The sequence below is a fragment of the Trichomycterus rosablanca genome, chromosome 6, assembly GCF_030014385.1.
Source record: "Trichomycterus rosablanca isolate fTriRos1 chromosome 6, fTriRos1.hap1, whole genome shotgun sequence".
In the NCBI taxonomy this organism is placed as follows: Eukaryota; Metazoa; Chordata; class Actinopteri; order Siluriformes; family Trichomycteridae; genus Trichomycterus; species Trichomycterus rosablanca.
In genome coordinates, this window is record NC_085993.1 from 24,799,776 (window position 1) to 24,825,434 (window position 25,659).

A 25,659-nucleotide genomic window follows, 5' to 3' on the forward strand; every position below is an offset into this window, starting at 1 on the left:
AGCAGTCATTTTGACATAAAATAGTCGGACAAATATAGGTGTTAGGCAATCACACTAATCAGGGTTCCATTTAATTAGGTGTATGAAAGCCAGGTTTCTGCTATTGCTCTAGTGTAAGAATAGGTCACACTAAATACTTGCCACTTTAGCATATAGAAGCTTTTGTTCTTATTTTTACGTTTTTAAATACGTCTCTGTATTTTGTGGTTGTATTGTCCTAGAAAGACAGAGACATAATTATATCAAATCTAATGGTGGCCAAGACTTTTGTACACACTCACACACACAGTTACAATCTATTTGTATTTTACACTTCAGTAACAGTATTGGTCTTTTTGAATTTTGTTAAGCCTGTTAAAAAACAAAATTAGTTTCAGAGCTATACAAACACATTTGATTTTACTTGCCCCTGTTGGTAAATTATTAAATGGATTAGTACATGAGTGAGTGGTCAGCTGTTTGGGCTGAGTGCAATACATGCATTAAACAAATGTGTGGTTACATAGATTGTGTTTAAGACAAGTAAAAAAGGTAAACACATTTATTAAACATAAGCATCTAGTTCATGTAACCATGATCTTGATCTCTGCCTGTGGAGAATAATCACCATGTGTTTAATTAATCAGGGTATAATGTAAAACAGCAAGCCTTTGCTTGTATTCTTCAATGCCAGAAGATGTTTGTGCTGTTTGGGTCACACACACCTGTTTTGGTCTGATGACCTGTTTCCTTTTTCACTTTCAGCTGTCAGCCATAAGAGGGGAGGACTGAAAGAGCACCAGTTATCATGTTGGGACAGCTGTCTGTTTTTTTGCTTTAGGCATGTGAATGATGACTTGGTTAACCAGTAAATGACAAAGAAGACATTGTTTGGTTTAAATTAATCTCTAACAGTTGACACTTGATTTGAATTGAGACAGCAACTAGCTAGCTATCTCTCTCCTATGCACTTGCTGAGTGCATGTGTGCTATTTCTGGGTGCAGCAATGAAAAGCTCTACAGTTCTAACCCCAACATAAACTTTTAAAACACTTTTATATTAGTTTATTTATGAACAGCAGAACTCTTACACAAGTGTCAGTATGGAGTCTGACTGCATGTAGATCTACACATGTGGATCTGTATGTAGCTTCATTTGTTTACTAAAATTGTATGGATAGGCACGGAATTAAAAGTGTAGGCACGGATCAGCTACATACAAGAACAAACACCCAACTTGGTGCCATTGCGGTAAAGAGGGACACAACATGCCCTGTCCAGGATTGCCATGAAGGAACAAGACGAAATGACAGAGCAGTAAAGAAACTGATAACATGCAACAACAAAAGGCTAATTCAGACTCAAAGAAACCAGACACGCCCAGAAACGAGACAAAACACGCACAAGTGTATCCAAAGCTAAATCACATCAAATTTAATTATACAGTGTAACTGCTGATGACTGAGAGCTAACTACCACAAATTACTGCATTTAGCCATAACATTCAACCCAGCAGTAACCTGGCTCCAAGAAACACTGATACCAGTAGAAGCTACAGTATCACTAACAGGCTTTTTTGCTCACCATAACCCTGGCCCAAATACAGGCAGACCATCAGGTGGGACGGCTATCTTCGTAAGGCATGATACCCCTCACAGCCAAATTCTCCTTGATACTGATCTTTAAGCTACAGCAGTCAGAGTGTCCAACGTTACCCAAGATTCATTAATGTATGCAATATCTTCATCCCACTGGACAATTGCCTCACCCTAAGAAACCTAGACCAACTAACTGGACAACTCTCCTCCCTATACATCCTACTCGGAGACTTTAATGATCACATTAAAGACTCTGAACTGTGTAGACACTATCCACCACCAGGGCATCAGACTGGCACTAGGGGCCTTCCCGAACTTTCCCTGTACAGAGTTTATATGTGGAATCCCAAGAACCCTCTTTGAAATAAAGATGTCTAAAACTTGCACCCCAATATGGTGTCAAGCTTGGAAGTAACCCACAGAACCCAACGTATAGTGCATTCTTCAGCTCTCTGTATAGTGCCAAACCAAATAGTATACAACCTTTGGGATAAGTATCAAACATCATCTTAGTGCACTAAACTTAAGCAGCTTCTCCCAACCTCATGATGGAGGCCATTGTGGGTGTGTACTTTTTACATTGAAAAGGTGGTTGTGGATTAGTGGTTAACACTCTGCTGGTAGCTGCTTACTATTTGATAACAGTTTAATTAGTAAGAACATAAACAAAATGAGTATGCAAAATTGTTGTTTAAAATTCATATACAATATTGAGTTAATAGAGTGTTTTATGTGTTTTGGTGAAAAATAACAAAACACTAATGAGTATTAATTACATAACCCTTCCTGCTGAACCAGCAAAAAATACAATCCACGTGTCTGTTGGACCGAGGCAAGTGATCAGTTTGAGAGTTGTGAATATGAGTGCATGTGTATGTATGTGTGGATGGATGGATGGATGTGCTTTTGTTTAACATTATGATCAAGTTTATGAATGCTGTGAAACAGCTTTGAACTGGCAACTGTGGTATTTGGTACGAGAATGTTATCAGCAGGTCCAGCTCCTTTGTGTTGCAAAGTGCATGGTCCTCTAGTTTATTCAATTGCCATTTTTTCGCGTAAACAATGCACATGTTCTTGGCTGTTCATGTTATCTAGGTGACAGTCTTCCATTGCTCTGACATCCTGTGCCAAAACTTACATGCTATGCAGCTTTATACAAAACATAATTTGATGCATTCTTTATCTATACATACAGTGTATATATACAGTGTATCACAAAAGTGAGTACACCCCTCACATTTCTGCAAATATTTTATTATATCTTTTCATGGGACAACACTATAGAAATAAAATTTGGATATAACTTAGAGTAGTCAGTGTACAACTTGTATAGCAGTGTAGATTTACTGTCTTCTGAAAATAACTCAAAACACAGCCATTAATGTCTAAATAGCTGGAACATAAGTAAGTACACCCCACAGTGAACATGTCCAAATTGTGCCCAAAGTGTCAATATTTTGTGTGACCACCATTATTATCCAGCACTGCCTTAACCCTCCTGGGCATGGAATTCACCAGAGCTGCACAGGTTGCTACTGGAATCCTCTTCCACTCCTCCATGATGACATCACGGAGCTGGTGGATGTTAGACACCTTGAACTCCTCCACCTTCCACTTGAGGATGCGCCACAGGTGCTCAATTGGGTTTAGTCCATCACCTTTACCTTCAGCTTCCTCAGCAAGGCAGTTGTCATCTTGGAGGTTGTGTTTGGGGTCGTTATCCTGTTGGAAAACTGCCATGAGGCCCAGTTTTCGAAGGGAGGGGATCATGCTCTGTTTCAGAATGTCACAGTACATGTTGGAATTCATGTTTCCCTCAATGAACTGCAGCTCCCCAGTGCCAGCAACAGTCATGCAGCCCAAGACCATGATGCTACCACCACCATGCTTGACTGTAGGCAAGATACAGTTGTCTTGGTACTTCTCACCAGGGCGCCGTCACACAAGTTGGACACCATCTGAGCCAAACAAGTTTATCTTGGTCTCGTCAGACCACAGGGCATTCCAGTAATCCATGTTCTTGGACTGCTTGTCTTCAGCAAACTGTTTGCGGGCTTTCTTGTGCGTCAGCTTCCTTCTGGGATGACGACCATGCAGACCGAGTTGATGCAGTGTGCGGCGTATGGTCTGAGCACTGACAGGCTGACCTCCCACGTCTTCAACCTCTGCAGCAATGCTGGCAGCACTCATGTGTCTATTTTTTAAAGCCAACCTCTGGATATGACGCCGAACACGTGGACTCAACTTCTTTGGTCGACCCTGGCGAAGCCTGTTCCGAGTGGAACCTGTCCTGGAAAACCGCTGTATGACCTTGGCCACCATGCTGTAGCTCAGTTTCAGGGTGTTAGCAATCTTCTTATAGCCCAGGCCATCTTTGTGGAGAGCAACAATTCTATTTCTCACATCCTCAGAGAGTTCTTTGCCATGAGGTGCCATGTTGAATATCCAGTGGCCAGTATAAGAGAATTGTACCCAAAACACCAAATTTAACAGCGCTGCTCCCCATTTACACCTGGGACCTTGACACATGATACCAGGGAGGGACAACGACACATTTGGGCACAATTTGGACATGTTCACTGTGGGGTGTACTCACTTATGTTGCCAGCTATTTAGACATTAATGGCTGTGTGTTGAGTTATTTTCAGAAGACAGTAAATCTACACTGCTATACAAGCTGTACACTGACTACTCTAAGTTATATCCAAGTTTCATGTCTATAGTGTTGTCCCATGAAAATATATAATGAAATATTTGCAGAAATGTGAGGGGTGTACTCACTTTTGTGATACACTATATATATATATATATATATATATATATATATATATATATATATATATATATATATATATATATATATATATATATATACAGTATATATATATATATATATACAGTATATATATATATATATATATATATATATATATATATATATATATATATATATATATATACAGTGTATCACAAAAGTGAGTACACCCCTCACATTTCTGCAGATATTTAAGTATATCTTTTCATGGGACAACACTGACAAAATGACACTTTGACACAATGAAAAGTAGTCTGTGTGCAGCTTATATAACAGTGTAAATTTATTCTTCCCTCAAAATAACTCAATATTCAGCCATTAATGTCTAAACCACCGGCAACAAAAGTGAGTACACCCCTTAGTGAAAGTTCCTGATGTGTCAATATTTTGTGTGGCCACCATTATTTCCCAGAACTGCCTTAACTCTCCTGGGCATGGAGTTTACCAGAGCTTCACAGGTTGCCACTGGAATGCTTTTCCACTCCTCCATGACGACATCAAGGAGCTGGCGGATATTCGAGACTTTGCGCTCCTCCACCTTCCGCTTGAGGATGCCCCAAAGATGTTCTATTGGGTTTAGGTCTGGAGACATGCTTGGCCAGTCCATCACCTTTACCCTCAGCCTCTTCAATAAAGCAGTGGTCATCTTAGAGGTGTGTTTGGGGTCATTATCATGCTGGAACACTGCCCTGCGACCCAGTTTCCGGAGGGAGGGGATCATGCTGTGCTTCAGTATTTCACAGTACATATTGGAGTTCATGTGTCCCTCAATGAAATGTAACTCCCCAACACCTGCTGCACTCATGCAGCCCCAGACCATGGCATTCCCACCACCATGCTTGACTGTAGGCATGGCACACTTATCTTTGTACTCCTCACCTGATTGCCGCCACACATGCTTGAGACCATCTGAACCAAACAAATTAATCTTGGTCTCATCAGACCATAGGACATGGTTCCAGTAATCCATGTCCTTTGTTGACATGTCTTCAGCAAACTGTTTGCAGGCTTTCTTGTGTAGAGACTTCAGAAGGGGCTTCCTTCTGGGGTGACGGCCATGCAGACCAATTTGATGTAATGTGCGGCGTATGGTCTGAGCACTGACAGGCTGACCCCCCACCTTTTCAATCTCTGCAGCAATGCTGACAGCACTCCTGCGCCTATCTTTCAAAGACAGCAGTTGGATGTGACGCTGAGCACGTGCACTCAGCTTCTTTGGACGTCTGTTCTGTTCTGAGTGGACCCTGCTCTTTTAAAACGCTGGATGATCTTGGCCACTGTGCTGCAGCTCAGTTTCAGGGTGTTGGCAATCTTCTTGTAGCCTTGGCCATCTTCATGTAGCGCAACAATTCATCTTTTAAGATCCTCAGAGAGTTCTTTGCCATGAAGTGCCATGTTGGAACTTTCAGTGACCAGTATGAGAGAGTGTGAGAGCTGTACTACTAAATTGAACACACCTGCTCCCTATGCACACCTGAGACCTAGTAACACTAACGAGTCACATGACATTTTGGAGGGAAAATGACAAGCAGTGCTCAATTTGGACATTTAGGGGTGTAATCTCTTAGAGGTGTACTCACTTTTGTTGCCGGTGGTTTAGACATTAATGGCTGTATATTGAGTTATTTTGAGGGAAGAATAAATTTACACTGTTATATAAGCTGCACACAGACTACTTTTCATTGTGTCAAAGTGTCATTTTGTCAGTGTTGTCCCATGAAAAGATATACTTAAATATCTGCAGAAATGTGAGGGGTGTACTCACTTTTGTGATACACTGTATATACAGTGCCTTGCAAAAGTATTCAGCCCCCTTGAACTTTTCAACCTTTTGCCACATTTCAGGCTTTAAACATAAAGATATGAAATTGTAATTTTTTGTGAAGAATCAATAACAAGTGCGACACAATTGTGAAGTGGAGCGAAATGTATTGGATATTTTAAACTTTTTTTAGAAATAAAAACCTGAAAAGTGGGGCGTGCAATATTATTCAGCCCCTTTACTTTCAGTGCAGCAAACTCACTCCAGAAGTTCAGTGAGGATCTCTGAATGATCCAATGTTGACCTAAATGACTGATGGTGATAAATAGAATCCACCTGTGTGTAATCAAATGCACCTGCTCTGTGATGGTCTCAGAGTTCTGTTTAAAGCGCAGAGAGCATCATGAAGACCAAGGAACACACCAGGCAGGTCCGAGATACTGTTGTGGAGAAGTTTAAAGCCGAATTTGGATACAAAAAGATTTCCCAAGCTTTAAACATCTCAAGGAGCACTGTGCAAGCGATCATATTGAAATGAAGGGAGTATCAGACCACTGCAAATCTACCAAGACCCGGCCGTCCCTCTAAACTTTCAGCTCAAACAAGGAGAAGACTGATCAGAGATGCAGCCAAGAGGCCCATGATCACTCTGAATGAACTGCAGAGATCTACAGCTGAGGTGGGAGAATCTGTCCATAGGACAACAATCAGTCGTACACTGCACAAATCTGGCCTTTATGGAAGAGTGGCAAGAAGAAAGCCATTTCTCAAAGATATCTATAAAAAGTCACCTGGGAGACACACCAAGCATGTGGAAGAAGGTGCTCTGGTCAGATGAAACCAAAATCGAACTTTTTGGCCACAACGCAAAACGTTATGTTTGGCATAAAAGCAACACAGCTCATCACCCTGAACACACCATCCCCACTGTCAAACATGGTGGTGGCAGCATCATGGTTTGGGCCTGCTTTTCTTCAGCAGGGACAGGGAAGATGGTTAAAATTGATGGGAAGATGGATGGAGCCAAATACAGGACCATTCTGGAAGAAAACCTGTTGCAGTCTGCAAAAGACCTGAGACTGGGACGGTGATTTATCTTCCAACAAGACAATGATCCAAAACATAAAGCAAAATCTACAATGGAATGGTTCACAAATAAACGTATCCAGGTGTTAAAATGGCCAAGTCAAAGTCCAGACCTGAATCCCATCGAGAATCTGTGGAAAGAGCTGAAAACTGCTGTTCACAAACGCTCTCCATCCAACCTCACTGAGCTCAAGCTGTTTTGCAAGGAAGAATGGGCAAAAATTTCAGTATCTCGATGTGCAAAACTGATAGAGACATACCCCAAGCGACTTGCAGCTGTAATCGCAGCAAAAGGTGGCGCTACAAAGTATTAACGCAAGGGGGCTGAATAATATTGCACGCCCCACTTTTCAGGTTTTTATTTCTAAAAAAAGTTTAAAATATCCAATAAATTTCGTTCCACTTCACGATTGTGTCCCGCTTGTTGTTGATTCTTCACAAAAAATTACAATTTCATATCTTTATGTTTAAAGCCTGAAATGTGGCAAAAGGTTGAAAAGTTCAAGGGGGCTGAATACTTTTGCAAGGCACTGTATATATAGTGTATCACAAAAGTGAGTACACCCCTCACATTTCTGCAAATATTTCATTATATCTTTTCATGGGACAACACTATAGACATGAAACTTGGATATAACTTAGAGTAGTCAGTGTCCTGTCCCTGTATAAAAGACACCTGTAACAGAATCAGTTTCTTCCATTCAAATCTCTCAACCACCATGGGCAAGACCAAAGAGCTATCAAAGGACATCAGGGACAAGATTGTAGACCTCCACAAGGCTGGAATGGGCTACAAGACCATCAGCAAGAAGCTTGGTGAGAAAGAGACCACTGTTGGTGCGATAATTCGAAAATGGAAGAAATACAAGATCACAGTCAATCCCCCTTACTCTGGAGCTCCATGCAAGATCTCACCTGGTGGGGTAAGAATGATTCTGAGAAAGGTGAGGTCAGTCCAGAATTACACGGGAGGAGCTTGTCAATGATCTCAAGGGAGCTGGGAGCAGAGAAATGCTGGATATGACCCCAAGAACACCATCCCCACCGGGCATTTCTTTGCCTCCAAACACGGCGAGTGGAGTTGATGCCAAAGAGCTCAATTTTGGTCTCATCTGACCATATCACATTCTCCCAAGCTTTCTCTGAATCATTCAGGTGTTCATTGGCAAACTTCAGACGGGCCTGTACATGAGCATTCTTGAGCAAAGGGACTTTGCGGCCACTGCAGGATCTCAATCCATTACGGCGAAGTGTGTTACTAATGGTTTTCTTGGTGACTGTGCTCTCAGCTCCCTTGAGATCATTGACAAGCTCCTCCCGTGTAATTCTGGACTGACCTCACCTTTCTCAGAATCATTCTTACCCCACCAGGTGAGATCTTGCATTCTCACCAAGCTTCTTGCTGATAGTCTTGTAGCCCATTCCAGCCTTGTGCAGGTCTACAATCTTGTCCCTGATGTCCTTTGATAGCTCTTTGGTCTTGCCCATGGTGGTTGAGAGATTTGAATGGAAGAAACTGATTCTGTTACAGGTGTCTTTTATACAGGGACAGGACTAATTTGTGTGCCTTTTGTGCACATAACCGGTCTGTGGGGGTCAGAATTCTTGCTGGTTGGTAGGGGATCAAATACTTATTTCCCTTAATTAAATACAAATTAATTTATAACCTTTATTTAATGTTTTTTTCTGGATTTTTTTGTTGATATTCTGTCTCTCGCTGTTAAAATAAACCTTCCATAAAAATTATAGACTGTTCAAGTCTTTGTAAGGGGGTAAACTTACAAAATAAGCAGAGGATCAAATACTTATTTTCCCCACTGTATATATATATATATATACAGGTCCTTCTCAAAAAATTAGCATATTGTGATAAAGTTCATTATTTTCCATAATGTAATGATAAAAATTAAACTTTCATATATTTGATTCATTGCACACCAACTGAAATATTTCAGGTCTTTTATTGTTTTAAATACAGCTCATGAAAACCCAAAATTCCTATCTCAAAAAATTAGCATATCATGAAAAGGTTCTCTAAACGAGCTATTAACCTAATCATCTGAATCAACGAATTAACTCTAAACACCTGCAAAAGATTCCTGAGGCTTTTAAAAACTCCCAGCCTGGTTCATTACTCAAAACTGCAATCATGGGTAAGACTGCCGACCTGACTGCTGTCCAGAAGGCCATCATTGACACCCTCAAGCAAGAGGGTAAGACACAGAAAGAAATTTCTGAACGAATAGGCTGTTCCCAAAGTGCTGTATCAAGGCACCTCAGTGGGAAGTCTGGGAAGGAAAAAGTGTGGCAGAAAACGCTGCACAACGAGAAGAGGTGACCGGACCCTGAGGAAGATTGTGGAGAAGGGCCGATTCCAGACCTTGGGGGACCTGCGGAAGCAGTGGACTGAGTCTGGAGTAGAAACATCCAGAGCCACCGTGCACAGGCGTGTGCAGGAAATGGGCTACAGGTGCCGCATTCCCCAGGTCAAGCCACTTTTGAACCAGAAACAGCAGCACTGGACTGTTGCTCAGTGGTCCAAAGTACTGTTTTCGGATTAAAGCAAATTTTGCATGTCATTCGGAAATCAAGGTGCCAGAGTCTGGAGGAAGACTGGGGAGAAGGAAATGCCAAAATGCCTGAAGTCCAGTGTCAAGTACCCACAGTCAGTGATGGTCTGGGGTGCCATGTCAGCTGCTGGTGTTGGTCCACTGTGTTTTATCAAGGGCAGGGTCAATGCAGCTAGCTATCAGGAGATTTTGGAGCACTTCATGCTTCCATCTGCTGAAAAGCTTTATGGAGATGAAGATTTCATTTTTCAGCACGACCTGGCACCTGCTCACAGTGCCAAAACCACTGGTGAATGGTTTACTGACCATGGTATTACTGTGCTCAATTGGCCTGCCAACTCTCCTGACCTGAACCCCATAGAGAATCTGTGGGATATTGTGAAGAGAAAGTTGAGAGACACAAGACCCAACACTCTGGATGAGCTTAAGGCCGCTATCCTGGGCCTCCATAACACCTCAGCAGTGCCACAGGCTGATTGCCTCCATGCCACGCCGCATTGAAGCAGTCATTTCTGCAAAAGGATTCCCGACCAAGTATTGAGTGCATAACTGAACATAATTATTTGAAGGTTGACTTTTTTTGTATTAAAAACACTTTTCTTTTATTGGTCGGATGAAATATGCTAATTTTTTGAGATAGGAATTTTGGGTTTTCATGAGCTGTATGCCAAAATCATCAGTATTAAAACAATAAAAGACCTGAAATATTTCAGTTGGTGTGCAATGAATCTAAAATATATGAAAGTTTAATTTTTATCATTACATTATGGAAAATAATGAACTTTATCACAATATGCTAATTTTTTTAGAAGGACCTGTATATGTGTATATATATATATGTAAATATCAGTGTCTTTGAATTATAGATTTGTATAAGCGGACAGTAAATGCTAATGTTTGTTTTTTTTCTTTTCTGCATTGTCAGGGGCTACAAAAGAGATCGGCTCAGCATTGACCAGAATGTGCATGAGGCATAGAAGCATTGAGAGCAAACTTAAATTGTTCACCACGTAAGAATTTCCTGTTGTATTTGTTTATTTCAGAATTAATATACAAAAAGAAGTTTTGTTTTACTTTATTATTAAGTCTATTATAGAGTTTTATATTGGTGGTAACAGAAAACCAAAACTGTGTAAACCCACTGCTAAAAATGCACCTCATCTTTTTCCTTTCCTATCTGTATAAGGAAGACTACTCCCACACTCAAGCTTTTAAAACTGCAGATAAAAAACTGGCCAAAGTAACCAACAGATTTGAAGAGACCAATTAAAATGTCACACAATTTCCCAAATCATTAGGTTTTATTAAATAGAATACATAAGTAGTATGTTGGTGGTGGCCCATGTAACATTCATGGGGCAAAATACCTAGTCATTTTTGTTAAGAATTTCACTGATCAAACAATTATGTTTTTAGATTAGTTCCCGAATTCCTTATTTAAAAACTTTCAGTATTTGATTTTTGCATGCATTTATTTAAAATCAGGTTTTGTTCTTTGTGTAGCGATGCACATTTTCACAAACCCAATTTCAAAACGTTTGGACAGTAGGTAAAATGCAAACAAAAACAGCTGATTTGTAAATATCTTTACTGCTTAATAAAAACAACACGAAAATTTTTTTATTTAAAACTGACAACATTTCTGGCAGAGTGCTCAAAGGATGTGCAGACCAGCTGACAGACCAACTGTCCTCACAGACACCATTTAACATTTCTCTAAACAGTGCTGTTCATACTAGCTTCGAGGCGACCGCCATCGTGCCTGAGCCGTCAGGGTCCTGCCTTATTGACTATCGTCCTGTGGCACTTATGTCCATCGTAATAAGATGTTTTGAGATGCTCGTCATGAGGCAAATCAAGAGCCTGCTGTTCCCCTGTAATGGACCTACTGATTTGAGTTCAGTGGGTAGCACTGTCGCCTCACAGCAGTAAAGTTCTAGGTTTTCAGGTCCAGTTTGCATTTTCTCCCCAGGTCTGTGTGGATTTGCTCGCAGAGCTTCGGTTTCCTCTCACACCCCAAAGACATTTAAGTTAGGTGAATTGGAGATACAAAATTGCCTGTGATGGTGTTTGACATTGAACTTAAAGTGATAGATCATGTGTAATTTAACTACTAGTCATGAATGTAACCAAAGTGTAATCATGACCTTAAAATCCCAATAAACCAACAAACACATGTTGTATTTTAACTGTTCAATTAAATATAGGTCAATAAAACTTGGCTGTCTAATTACTTTTTACTACTGTCTCAACTTTTTTGGAATTGGGTTTATATGTGGTTCTCCTTGTTTACTTTTAATTTTTATCCCATCATTATTATGTATAGTTGATTTGTCTGTGTGTGCGTGTGTGTGGCAGAGCCCTCATGGACAACCTAATCAGTCCTTTGGAGCTAAAGCTTGAGGAATGGAAAAAAGTGGCCAGTCAGCTTGATAAGGACCATGCTAAAGGTATAAACTTCCAAATCTCTACATCAAAATAAGCTGCTTACAACTGACACAGACCAAAGCTTCCTGTATTAATCTCTAACCTGCCAGATCATTTTGGTGATTATCAGTAGTGCAGAAATCATCTAAGAGACTTATTTAGAGAATTTACAGTAAATTCAAATTTTTTTTTTCTCTTCTAGCTCATTGAAATAAAATGACCTATTGTGTAGTACAGGGGTCCCCACACTTTTGTGGCTTGAGATCTACTATTTTAGTCGACAGGTCATCGCAATCTACTTTTTAAAGTTGGCCTCATCATTTTTTTCAAAAAAGCTTTGAAGCTTTTTTTAAATGCCCTTCAGTTGCCTGTATTGATATTCAGCTTTACAGGGCAAGCGACTAAAAAATTACACTAACCTTATTCTGATGATTTGCACTGAATGGTGTCAGCTAGGTTTGTGTAGTCTGGACAGTAGTTGCTGATGCCTATTCTCAAGCAGGCTTCCAAGTGTTCATCAGTAAGCATAGACCGATATTTAGACTTAATTATTTTCATGTGGGAAAAGGCTGATTCACACAAGTAGGTTGATCCAAAATGCTGTCAAATATGTGGCACATTTTTATATGTTTGGATATTTTTCCTCAGCCAATAAGTTCCAAAATTGTCTAGCAGAGGCCCTTGACTTCATATGCATGTCAGACTGGAGGGTTCAAACTTCTCCATCAGCTTCTTCCACATATGAACGAAACAGTCGTCTTTGCAGTGATCTTGCCTGAATAGAAACGTTTTTGGTTTCTTTGTGATTGGTTGCGCACTCATCTTAACAAACAGTGTAGGATATAAAAGGAAAAATGCAAAACTGGCTACTGATAAATGAAAACTTTCTGGATTAGTGGTGCTTTAGGCGGGCTGAGGCGTAGCTATGGTAACAAATCGCAAATTAAAGACACAGTGGCCACATTTCATGTCAATCATGTTGACCTGTTTGAATAAGGCACGATCTACCAGCCGATATACCAGCGTGCACTGTGCGATTGACTGGTAGATCGCGATCGACGTATTGGGCACCCCTGGTGTAGTACATACCTGTATGCCAAATGTTTAATTATAACTTACTAAATAAATAAAATTTTATACTGTGTTTAATGGCTTTTAAATTCCTTGCAAATGTTTACTGCAATTACTGTTTGATATTTGTGTTTTTTAGAATACAAGAAAGCTCGAGCAGACATCAAGAAGAAATCATCTGATACTGTCAAACTGCAAAAGAAAATGAAAAAAGGTATGAAAATTAAATTGAGACTTTGTGGAAAGACGTGTAAAGTTATACCAATAATTTGTGGACAATTGAACAAAAGCTTGTTGGACATCTTATTTTCAAATCATGGGCATTATTATGGAGGTGAGATTTAGCAGTGTATGGGACTGACTTCACTCCAGGCCACCCATGAAGGATTGGCCCTGCTGAGTCTGGTTCCTCTCAAGGTTTCTTCCTGTAATTTTCAGGGAGTTTTTCCTTGCCACAGTCGCCCTCGGCTTGCTCAACAGGGGTTTTTGTATCTGTTGGTCCTGGATTTTGTAAAGTTGCTTTGAGACAATGTCTATTGTAAAAAGCGCTATATAAATAAAGTTGACTTGACTTGACTTTGTTGTGCTTAGATGAGAACAAACATAACAATGTGTACCAGCCTTCTAGCAATAAGTTTATTTTTTTCTCTGCAGTGTTCCATGTGGTTTTCCATGTGATAACTGGCGTCTGGCTTACAAGAGCTTTATTTTTGTCAGTCATTCAAAAAAAAAAAGACAAATATCAGCCAGAAATAAAATAGCCGCTATATTGGCCCATAACCATGAGTTATTATTTTATAAAGGCACACCAACACATACAAGTTTTTTTATTTTCATTTTTAATAGAAAAACAACCATCCCCTTATTTAAGAATGATGTTAAGAATGTTTACTATCATTAAAGAAGTTTAGAAAGTCATTGCTAATACAGTTGAAATGTATATTAGATTCAGGTTCTGTGACATTTCTATTAAGTTTTTATACTGTATAATCTAGGATTATTCTCAATATTCTCTATTACAGAAAAAATATATAATGATTTGGCTTTTATTAGGGCATGTTTATACTAAGGGCATTTCTTTCATTCTCTCTCTTAATTTAGTGTGCGCTCATTTACATTCTAATTTTCATGCTGTTTGTTTTAAAGCATGTGTCTAGTCATGATACTATTGAGCCAGCTTTTTCTAACTAATCATTTTAACTTTAACTGGTGTTACATTATCTAAGCTTGTTCAATTAAGAGACATTAAGAGAGAAGTGATCTGAGATTCTGAGATGTCATTTTATGGTAAACAACCAGGTTGTCAATACCACGAGAGAATATTAAGTCTAAAACACTTTTGCTGGTGTGAGTAGGTCCCATTATATTCTGGGTGATTTCCATAGATTCTAAAGACTCAGATGCAGTTTTAAGTGATTTATTAAATCCTTCAATAAGTATGACTGTAGTCTAAAGTCTAATAGAATGTTGAAGTAAGCATGAGGTGTATGATCTAAACATTTTTTAAATGTATTTTTGCAAATATTTTGGTTGGAGACTTTAATATTGTTTACAAATGTGAATGTCTAAACTGGTTCTAATTCAACATTTTGTTGCAGCTGTTGAAGCTAATTAAGCTTTTCCTTGGAGTATTTTCCTTTAAAGCTATACTTAAAACTCTTGTTCATGGCCTAGGAACGACTATAGTTACAAGCATACATCAATTGCATTGATCAAGAAATTTTAATTTACTATCTGGTGGCTGATCTGCTGCTAAGTTACAGTGAAATTATGGGTTAAACTGTTTGTCAAATTTGGTTACAAAAATGCGCACAAAGATTGTCACAAAGATTCATATAAAGTAAAAAGTTTGGGTCTACTGGATCTTCATGTACTGGTTGAGTGCTTCACATATGGTAAAAAAATGCCTGCATTGGAATCATGAGGAAATAGTGCAAAGGTGGCTTACAGATTAGATCGGAAACAGATCACATGATCATCACTAGGAAAGAAAATAAGTTTGTTTTACTGTGCACAGTTTTCTTTTACATGAATCATGCAAGAACCAAAACTCTCACGAGACTATAACAACTTTTACTAATCATGTGCTTGACCAGAAAAAGCCTGGAGGACTGTTGCTTCATGTTTGCAATTCCAAGCAGTCAGGTTGTGTTAAGCCTGGCCTCCAGCATCTCTTATTGTTTAATGTTGATCTGTGTCTCCTTTGCTAACACATTTATTAGACAGTTTAAAGCTAACTTTTTAAAAGCAGCTAGTTTTTGCACTGTGTTGTTCAGGCATGAAGTTAATACAGCTCTTTTCACGTGTGCTTTGGACACACACAAATGATTGACAGGCATGTCGAAAGAGTCCCCCTGCACTAATATATCCCAAATAGCTCTGTTGTTGTTTTGTAGATGACATGTCTCAGACGAATACCTGAAATCGGAGGTGTAAAAAGTGAAGAGAGTCTTACACACTGGGGCCTGCTGGTCAAGTAATCAGTAATCTCAGACACCAGGACTGATTCTACCCATGCCACACTCTGAATGGTGTTGAAGGCATTGGAAATGTCAAAGAACATGTGCTTTTTACCATTTCCAGGTGTTAGTGTTTGTGTGGATGTTAAAGCAGACCTTTAAAACACTCATAGCCTCAGCAGACCATTTTCTATCTGTCTTGGTCACCACTGTTTGCCTTAGTACAAGTGGTTTATACAGATAGAGGCCTCAGGTGCACCTGTACAGGATTTCCTAGTGGGGGAAGTGCAGTAGAGCTTCATACCATTTTGACATTGGCAATATAGCAAGTCCAGTGTCTTATTTTCCATGGTAGGGCAGCTGACATATTGTCTGAAAATGGGCAGAATGCAGGAGAAGATTACAGATTGCAGGCATGGTTTAAGTCCCCAGTAAAAACAGACAGCAACTACACTCCTGGTATTTTCACTGACTGAGTAGGCCAACCCCTGAAACAAATCAATAGCAATGTCCTTCCTCCATCAAACTTAACAGTTGGCACAGTGCAGTCAGGCAGGTAACATTAGTCAGGCAGGTTGCCAAACCCAGACTTGTTAATCAGACTGCCAGATAGAGAAGTGTGATTTGTCACTCCATAGAATATGTTTCCACTGCTCCAGAGTCCAGTGGTTCCATGTTTTACACTATACAAAACTGTGTGTGCTTGGTAATGTAGGGCTTGCACATAGCTGCTTGGCCATGCAAACCCATGCTATGAAGCTCCTGATGCACAGTTTTTGCTAATGATAATGCCAGAGGAGGTTTGGAACTCTGCAGTTACTGAGTCAGTAGAGTGTTGGCAATTTTTATGCACCTTAGCACCCTGCTCAAGTTTACATTGCTATAGTTCCTAACTGCTTTCACTTTAATAATAACACTCACATTAAAAAATTTTCTGTACTACTTTTTTGTGTTAAGGCAAGGATGAGGTGCGGATGCAGTTGGGTAGTGCACTGCAAGATGTAAACACCTGCTATGCTGAGTTAGAAGAAACAGAGAAGCGAGCTGTTTGTCGAGCATTCATTGAGGAACGAGGACGCTTCTGCTCTTTTGTCACAATGTTTAAACCTGTTCTAGTAAGATCATACTTATTTTGACTGTAATTACTTATTTTTTAGTCTTGATTAAATCATTCTTAAGTCATGTAACTGATGTCATGCACACAAGGAAACTCTTAAAAAGGTTATCATGTATTGTGCATTCTTTAGATGCACAGTGCATTAAAACATTTTCTTGTTTCCAGTAATGCTGTTTTATGTTTTGAATCCATTCAACAACAGAAATAGATTACTTTTCATTTTAACTGTAGTGTATGCTGACTTTCTGACTGCTGACTTCTGACTTGCTGTCATTTCTGACATTATGTCAACATTTACAACAAAAAAATTCCCAAACCTTTCTCAAACAAGCATATCCATCAGAAATTGAATAAACTATATTTGTGTTGTTATACTTGTGCATTCCTATGTGAGATGATCTATTACACTTAAAAGAGACTATAGATATAAAACACACACACAACAAATACATACCTTTCTAACATCCAGGGTACCTGTTTGTATCTTGTATCTTATTCTACACTAGTTTCTACTGTTAATACACTGCTGTGTTTGTTGACTTTCTTATAAATAATCTTTAATTGCATTGCACATGCTTTATGTGTTTGTGATAATTTTGCATTAGGATCAGGAGATTGGGATGCTTGGCGAAGTAACACATCTACAGTCAATTCTTGAAGACCTCTGTAACCTGACTGTGGATCCTAATGCTTTGCCACCTGCTAGTGAGCAGGTAATGTCTTCTCTAACACTGATTTTACATTTGACAAACAGTGCATCTCAAAAGCGTTGTGGACTGTTTTCAAAGTTTAAGTATGTATTCTGTTAGCTCCTGCTGTAGGTCTACAGTTGGAGAATTTAGCAATTTAATTTTTTATGCACCATGTGTAACTTCTAGTTTAGGAAGTGGATACTTTTTTTAATCTCAGGATGCTGTTTACTCTATACAGTGGGGCCAAAAAGTATTTAGTCAGCCACTGATTGTGCAAGTTCTCCTACTTAGAAAGATGAGAGAGGTCTGTAATTTTCATCATAGGTACACTTCAACTATGAGAGACAAAATGAGAAAAAAAATCCAGGAAATCACATTGTAGGATTTTTAAAGAATTGATTTGTAAATTATGGTGGAAAATAAGTATTTGGTCACCCACAAACAAGCAAGATTTCTGGCTCTCACAGACCTGTAACTTCTTCTTTAAGAAGCTCTTCTGTCCTCCACTCGTTACCTGTATTAATGGCACCTGTTTGACCTCGTTATCTGTATAAAAGACACCTGTCCACAGCCTCAAACAGTCAGACTCCAAACTCAACCATGGCCAAGACCAAAGAGCTGTCGAAGGACACCAGGAAGAAAATTGTAGACCTGCACCAGGCTGGGAAGAGTGAATCTACAATAGGCAAGCAGGTTGGTGTGAATAAATCAACTGTGGGAGCAATTGTAAGAAAATGGAAGACATACAAGACCATTGATAATCTCCCTCGATCTGTGGCCCCACGCAAGATCTCATCCCGTGGGGTCATGAGAATGATCATGAGAACGGTGAGCAAGAATCCCAGAACTACACGGAGGGACCTGATGAATGACCTGCAGAGAGCTGGGACCAAAGTAACAAAGGCTACCATCAGTAACACACTACGCCGAGAGGGACTCAAATCCTGCAGTGCCAGGCGTGTCCCCCTGCTTAAGCCAGTACGTGTCCAGGCCCATCTGAAGTTTGCCAGAGAGCATATGGATGATCCAGAAGAGGATTGGGAGAATATCATGTGGTCAGATGAAACCAAAATGGAACTTTTTGGTAAAAACTCAACTCGTCGTGTTTGGAGGAAGAAGAATGCTGAGTTGCATCCCAAGAACACCATACCTACTGTGAAGCATGGGGGTGGAAACATCATGCTTTGGGGCTGTTTTTCTGCAAAGGGGACAGGACGACTGATCCGTGTTAAGGGAAGAATGAACGGGGCCATGTATCGTGAGATTTTAAGCCAAAACCTCCTTCCATCAGTGAGAGCATTGAAGATGGAACGTGGCTGGGTCTTCCAGCATGACAATGATCCCAAACACACCGCTCGGGCAACGAAGGAGTGGCTCCGTAAAAAGCATTTCAAGGTCTTGGAGTGGCCTAGCCAGTCTCCAGACCTCAACCCCATAGAAAATTTGTGGAGGGAGTTGAAAGTCCGTGTTGCCCAGCGACAGCCCCAAAACATCACTGCTCTAGAGGAGATCTGAATGGAGGAATGGGCCAAAATACCAGCTACAGTGTGTGCAAATCTGGTGAAGACTTACAGGAAACGTTTGACCTCTGTCATTGCCAACAAAGGTTATGTTACAAAGTATTGAGTTGAACTTTTGTTATTGACCAAATAATTATTTTCCACCATAATTTACAAATAAATGCTTTAAAAATTCTACAATGTGATTTCCTGGATTTTTTTTTTCCTCATTTTGTCTCTCATAGTTGAAGTGTACCTATGATGAACATTACAGACCTCTCTCATCTTTCTAAGTAGGAGAACTGGCTGTCAGTGGCTGACTAAATACTTTTTGGCCCCACTGTATATCTGATTAAAGCACTAGAAGTCCCAATAACATTGCTGCACTTAATACACCCATATCAGAGCAACTTACACTACCATGTTATTAACATGTTAGTGTCATTGCAGAGCTAAGAATGGCCCACCACCCAACTAACAACTGTTCAGTGAGGTTGCTATGGGGGTGCTTTTTGATTAATAAGTGGGCTATTGGAGTTTAGGCATAGTCTACAGTTATGGGCTACAGTTAAGAATTGTATACAGTTTATTTGTTTGGAAGGTGTAGCTTATAAAATAACCAATCAATGCACATACCAGATAGATGTATAATGAAGTGCTTGTTGAGTGTACATTCTAACAGTATTTTTCTGGGCAGGTTATTCTTGACCTGAAGGGCTCAGAGTACACCTACTCATACCAGACTCCACCTGCATCTCCCAGTAACACACTCTCACGCAAAAGCAGCATTAACAGGTGTGTAGGTGAACCGAAAGATGGACATGCTGGTGTATGCCTTATAAAACTGTAGTTTTTAAGGAAACTTAATGTAAAGAATAGAGAAATTGTCATTTGTGTGTCTGTGAAAGCTAGATAATTTATGAATATGTGCCCCTCTACAGTACCTATTCCTTAGTGCGACATGTGCCCTCTCTGGACTCCATCTCCAGTGCTGCTGATGGCCTGCATCTTCGAGTCAAGGATGCAGGACAGGTAGTGCTCACACACAACACACACACACACACAACAGAAATCAGTTGCTACCTCTGACTAAGTGTATCAGGCATGTTATGTGATTTTTAAATACCCATACAGAAACATATCGAATTATAAACCTAATAGGTGTCAAAGTATATATGTTTGTGTGTGTTGGCACTTGGCTGTAGTTTTTGTAATGTCAGATTTATGTACCGGGGCACACACATTCACCTTATAGCTTTTCTTCTTTGTTTGCTCCCTCTCTCTTCTATACACAGTTTTCTTTTTCTTTTTTGCATGTTTGTTGCCCTTTTTCTTCCTTTTCTCTTTCCAGTTTCTCCTTTTTTGTTTTTTTTATTATTATTTATTGATTACATTTTTTTTGTTTCATACAGACTGTCTATCTTACTTGTGCCCTGTCTTATTTATTTTTTTCTTTTTCCTATTTACTTTCTTCCTCTTTTTTGCCTGTTATCTTCCTCTTTGTATATATCTTTCTTTTTCTTCCTCTCACAGTGCTGTGCCACTCCTCCTGTAGTGCTTGGGGCAGAGGCAGGCTCTTTTTCTCTCAATGAGGGACATTCTCCTAAACCTCGCCGCTCTTGCTATCGTCGTGCCCGGCCTCGTCAAAAGGACACTGTGAGACCCCACTCAGTGTTCACTGACCGGATAGTGTTGGTGTGTTAGCCTTTGAATATTTTTCTTTATTAAATTGCTTGCTGACTGTACATGACCATACGTTTATTCTACACCAGCTGTTCTTAAATGGTCTTGCCTCAGTACTGACATTTATCCGTTTTTATAAGCTTGCAAAACAAAAACAGTTAAACTTTTTAATTGTATTACATTAAACTATGTAAATATAGACTATAGAAGTCAAATAACATTTAAATAAATCTTAAATAACTGAAAAATCCTTAAATAGAATATCTTTTTATATGCTATATAGCCAAAAGTATGTGGAATAGCACATTACTTTTTTAACTATTTTTTAATGTTGATCACTCGAAAAATACTGTAAAATGATGTTAAACGCTGTTTAAACATAAAACCTAATCCTGAAATACTGTTGAAATTTTGAAAAATGGTGTTTAAAACTAAAATGAATTCTTGAAAATCATGTGTTAAGGTTTTCTTAGGTGCTTTTTATGCTTTTCTATGTTTCTATATGATTGCTATGGTAACAGGTTGTTAAAGAGTTGCCAACCATTTACTAAGTTGGTGAAGTGGTAGTAGCAGGTTAATTTCTAAATGTAAAGCAATTGCTAAGGTGTTGCCGGTTGGTTACAAAGGTTTTGTTATGCAGTTGCCAGGGTGTACTAAATTGCTGAGCTGTTTCTAGGTTGTTGTTAAGTTGTTGCTGGTCAGTTGCTATACTAACAGTTTATTTGCTAATCGGTTGCTAAGCTGTTCCGAAATAATTGTTACGATTTTGCTAGGCGGTTTTGGTGTACATAAAACAGTGGTGTTTTGGCAGGGTTAAAAATCTAGGAAGAATTTAGAAAATTCAAGTACTAAAACCGGTCTGGCATGAATTAGAAGCTGCTGGAACACAGGTGAGGTTGTCTATGGTAGGTAAAAAAAGCTTTACTCCGCCATTGTCTTCTTGGCTAACGTGCAACATTAGAAGAGCTCCTGCTCAAAAAGTGTGCCAAAAGTCGCTTACCACTGTAGAGGAAAGTAGGGGCATTGCATTTTTTTCTTATATGGCAGCCTCTGAGCCCATAGTGATGGAAAGCTTGCTTGATTGTTAGTGTGACCCATGTATTATCCATGGAGGGCTACTGACTTAAGCTTAATTAACATTCAACACAAGAATCTTATTATTTCATTGTCTTAAACATTTATGTAACAAAGAAAATATTTCCAGTGTTTCACTAAACAAAGATGCATGTTTACCACTGTTACATAATCTTTCTGTTCGTTCGTGTGTGTGTGTGTGTGTGTGTGTGTGTGTGTGTGTGTGTGTGTGTGTGTGTGTGTGTGTGTGTATGTATGTATATATATATGTGTGTGTGTGTGTGTGTGTGTGTGTGTGTGTGTGTGTGTGTGTGTGTGTGTGTGTGTGTGTATGTATGTATATATATATATATATATGTGTGTGTGTGTGTGTGTGTGTGTATATATATGTGTGTGTGTGTGTGTGTGTGTGTTAGGAGCAGTGTGAGAATATCAATGCCATAGAGAATGGTACATCTAATCCTCCTCCACATCAGTTTTACACTGGGCGTGTTGAAAGAGCCAGAGCCCAGTCAACATCAGGAAAGGTATGCACATGCACAACTGTGGCTGATGTAGCTGGATTATTATTTATTATTACTAGAATGTATAGAAGCTAAAAGTATTGATTTCTGAATTTTTTTTATTGATTTATCATTTTTATATGAATGGTGTTGGGCGGCACGGTGGCTTAGTTGGAAGCACTGTTGCCTCACAGCAAGAAGGTCCTGGGTTCGATTCCCAGGTGAAGCAGTCCTGGTCCTTTCTGTGTGGAGTTTGCATGTTCTCCTCGTGTCTGTGTGAGTTTTCGGAAGCTCTGGTTTCCTCTCACAGTCCAAAGACATGCAGTCAGGTTAATTGAAGATACAAAAAACTATCCATGACTGTGTTTGACATTAAAGATTTGAACTGATGAATCTTGTGTAACAAGTGTATAAAACATGACGTTATAATTCTAATAAATGAATAAATAAAATAAATATGAATGGTGTTACTGTAGAAACCTATTGAACCTTAAGTCTGTGGATGTTGAATGTTACTTCTGTATATGTCATTCTTTTCTATGTGCTGATTTGTAAGTGGACATTTCTTCTGTTGTAGCCTCAGAAAGCTAGAGAGCAGCTGGCTCTGATGTTAGGAGGCGGGCTCAACTCTGAATCTTCTTGCGCCAGCAGAGACTCCCTGCACTGCTCTAGTGGATACAACACCCAGACAACAACACCGTCATGTTCTGAAGACACTATACCTTCACAGCATGGTGAGCACATAAACACACACACACACACACACACACATACCTGACTGCTGTTTGTCTTAACAAAACATGCAGTTTATATGTCAAGCAGTAAAAAATATGTATAAAATCATGGTATTTTGACAACAATGGCAAATTAAGAGGAAGTATACAACATACAGTGCTCTAGTTGCCTCACAAATGTGTCACAGTGAAAGATTTCGGGTTCATAAACAAAACATTACACAAGAGAACTTAAGTAAAGACACACTTTGTAAAAATGCCCTGACTGAATGTGTTTACTGTGAGTTAATACTAGGTTATATCACAGTGCTATTTGATATGATACATGAATTTACATGATGTTTAATATGAAATTACATAATATCTTTCACGTAATTTCATATATATGAAATTAAATGATAGATATGCAATCTGCCCTTAAGAGCTGGAACCACATTTACTTTGATTTCCCGTAAAACTGTAGCTGAGGTGTGGGCATGATGGGATGCAGTTTTTTTTTGTCTTCAGTGTATTTACCAACAGCTGAAAGCTTTTATTTTCAACAACGAAAAATTGGCCTTTATATATTTTGCCACGAAAACATCAATGCACCTCAATCTCTTTGACCCTTGCACTGGTTGGGACGAGTGAAGTTGCAAATATGCTTGTCAGTGTGGTTTGTCCTCCTGGCAATTTTTGCTCAGGCAGTGGCGAAATGAGCTCACTTTGGTGCTGGTTGACATGCTGTTACATGTTGGTTGTGCTATTTGTGTAAGTCATTAGCCTCTTATAGTATTTGCTCGCTTTTTAGTCCTGTCTGTTATTTCCCCTCAGTTTCATTTGTAAACACGGAAGCCAAAATGCTGCCACACTGCTGACTTAAAGCTTAGAAATCAATATTAGATTACGCCCTATGCCATTTAAGAAATGCATTTAATTGTTTATCTCAGTCGGTTTTAATCTTTATACATTTATATTGTTTTGTAGCAGATTCCTGTTGCATCATTCTATCCCAATTGGAAGGTTTTCAAGCATGAACTGCCCGTAAAAAGTCCTGCCTCAGCATCTTAATGAGATTTAAGTCAGGATATAGACTCGTCCATTCCAAAACCTTTATTTTATTACTTTTGCGCCATTCACAGATGGACTTTGTTGTGTGCTTCAGATCATTGACCTGATCATATTCTCCTCTAAGAATTTCTGATAGTGAGCAGAATTCATGGTTCCATCACATATGACAAGTTGTCCAAGTCTGGCAAAAGCAAAAGAACCCCAGACCATCGCACTGCCACCACCATGTTTTACTGTTGATATAATGTTCTTGTGCTGGAACATGGTGGTTTGCTTTATGCCAGAAGTAACAGGACTGATGTTCCACCTTAGTATCCCAAACGTTTTGGGAAACATCCAGTTGTTTTTGGCAAAAGTGAGTCTAGCCCTTGTGTTTTTGGTCAACAGTAATTTGGACATTGTAGCTCTACCATGTATAGCATTTTTTTACAAGTGTCTTTCTTATTGTGTAATCATGCACATTGACCTTAAATGTGTCGTTTACTGTGGTTAACTTGTGGTTTACTGGAGATCCAGAGCTTTAGTAATGGTTTTGTTTCCTTTTGCAGGGGGATTTTAATGACTTTGTTTTACATTTTGGCGTCACATACTGCTTTTTAAGACCTTCTTAGCCTGCTTCACCTAGCCAGACAGGGATATCCCTTATTTAAGGGATGTTAAGATTTAACAAGCCTGGCAGTATTTATGTGTGGGTGTTGCTAATAACACTAATCCCAATTGTCAATTAAATTTGGTAGACTGGTTGATTTAGTAGCTGAGGGGCAGTTATTTTTTTTCTCATAGGGCCAGGTAGGTCTGAACAGCATTTTATTTCAATAAATAAAGTTATTATTTTTAAAGAGCATTTTGTGTTTACTTGGGTTGTATTTATTTATTATCAACACTAGTTTGGTGATCTATGTACAATATACAATGTATGACATGTACAAATAGAAGAAATTGAAAAGGGGACAAATACTTACACAGAACTATACAGATAATCTCTGTTTGATTAGAATGATTTAGAAATAGGTAAGAGAAAGTGAGGAAAACCATTTGTGAAAACAATTATTTGCTTTTATTATTTTGAGTGAAGCACATGGTACAAGGTGAGAAATAATCTGAACTGTTTTATTTCCAACCTGCATACTGCATGACACAAAACATTCAAAACAACTGTTTGAAAATGACTGATGCACAATGCGAAATACATTCTCACAAATTACAAGTTATCACTAACTGTTATTTAGAAAACATGTGGCTTATTACCTGTTTGCATTTTTTATTTATGTATGTATTTTTATTCATGTGTTATAAAATAACATTTATCGCACACAGTACCGTACATCCTTAAATAAAACAATGTCATCAGTGATCTTATTTTCACTTTGCTAATCTTAAAATAGATACTGAGACCAGTTCACACATCTTATCTAAAATGGCTTTCTGTATTCCTACCTGCTGTTTTCATTTATAAGTTAAAACACTGTGTTATTCTTTTACAGCAATAAAGAAAGAACCTCCTCTATATGGTAGGTTTTTAACTGGTATTGTACCA

At 39.0% G+C, this 25,659-nt stretch overlaps 1 protein-coding gene across 4 annotated transcripts in view; it reads left to right on the forward strand.

Annotated features, from left to right (window-relative positions):
- Positions 1–25,659, forward strand: part of mtss1 (MTSS I-BAR domain containing 1) — a 62,657-nt gene that overhangs the window by 31,307 nt on the left and 5,691 nt on the right. For 3 of the 4 annotated variants that reach the window (XM_062997573.1, XM_062997575.1, XM_062997576.1), the window contains 10 exons: positions 10,739–10,823; positions 12,172–12,263; positions 13,451–13,525; positions 16,728–16,885; positions 17,493–17,600; positions 19,776–19,873; positions 20,020–20,110; positions 20,612–20,773; positions 22,252–22,362; positions 22,916–23,072. In XM_062997573.1, the coding sequence (XP_062853643.1) occupies positions 10,739–10,823; positions 12,172–12,263; positions 13,451–13,525; positions 16,728–16,885; positions 17,493–17,600; positions 19,776–19,873; positions 20,020–20,110; positions 20,612–20,773; positions 22,252–22,362; positions 22,916–23,072 (1,137 nt within the window). The remainder of the gene's footprint in view (positions 1–10,738; positions 10,824–12,171; positions 12,264–13,450; positions 13,526–16,727; positions 16,886–17,492; positions 17,601–19,775; positions 19,874–20,019; positions 20,111–20,611; positions 20,774–22,251; positions 22,363–22,915; positions 23,073–25,659) is intronic. The other variant, XM_062997574.1, reaches the window with a different exon arrangement.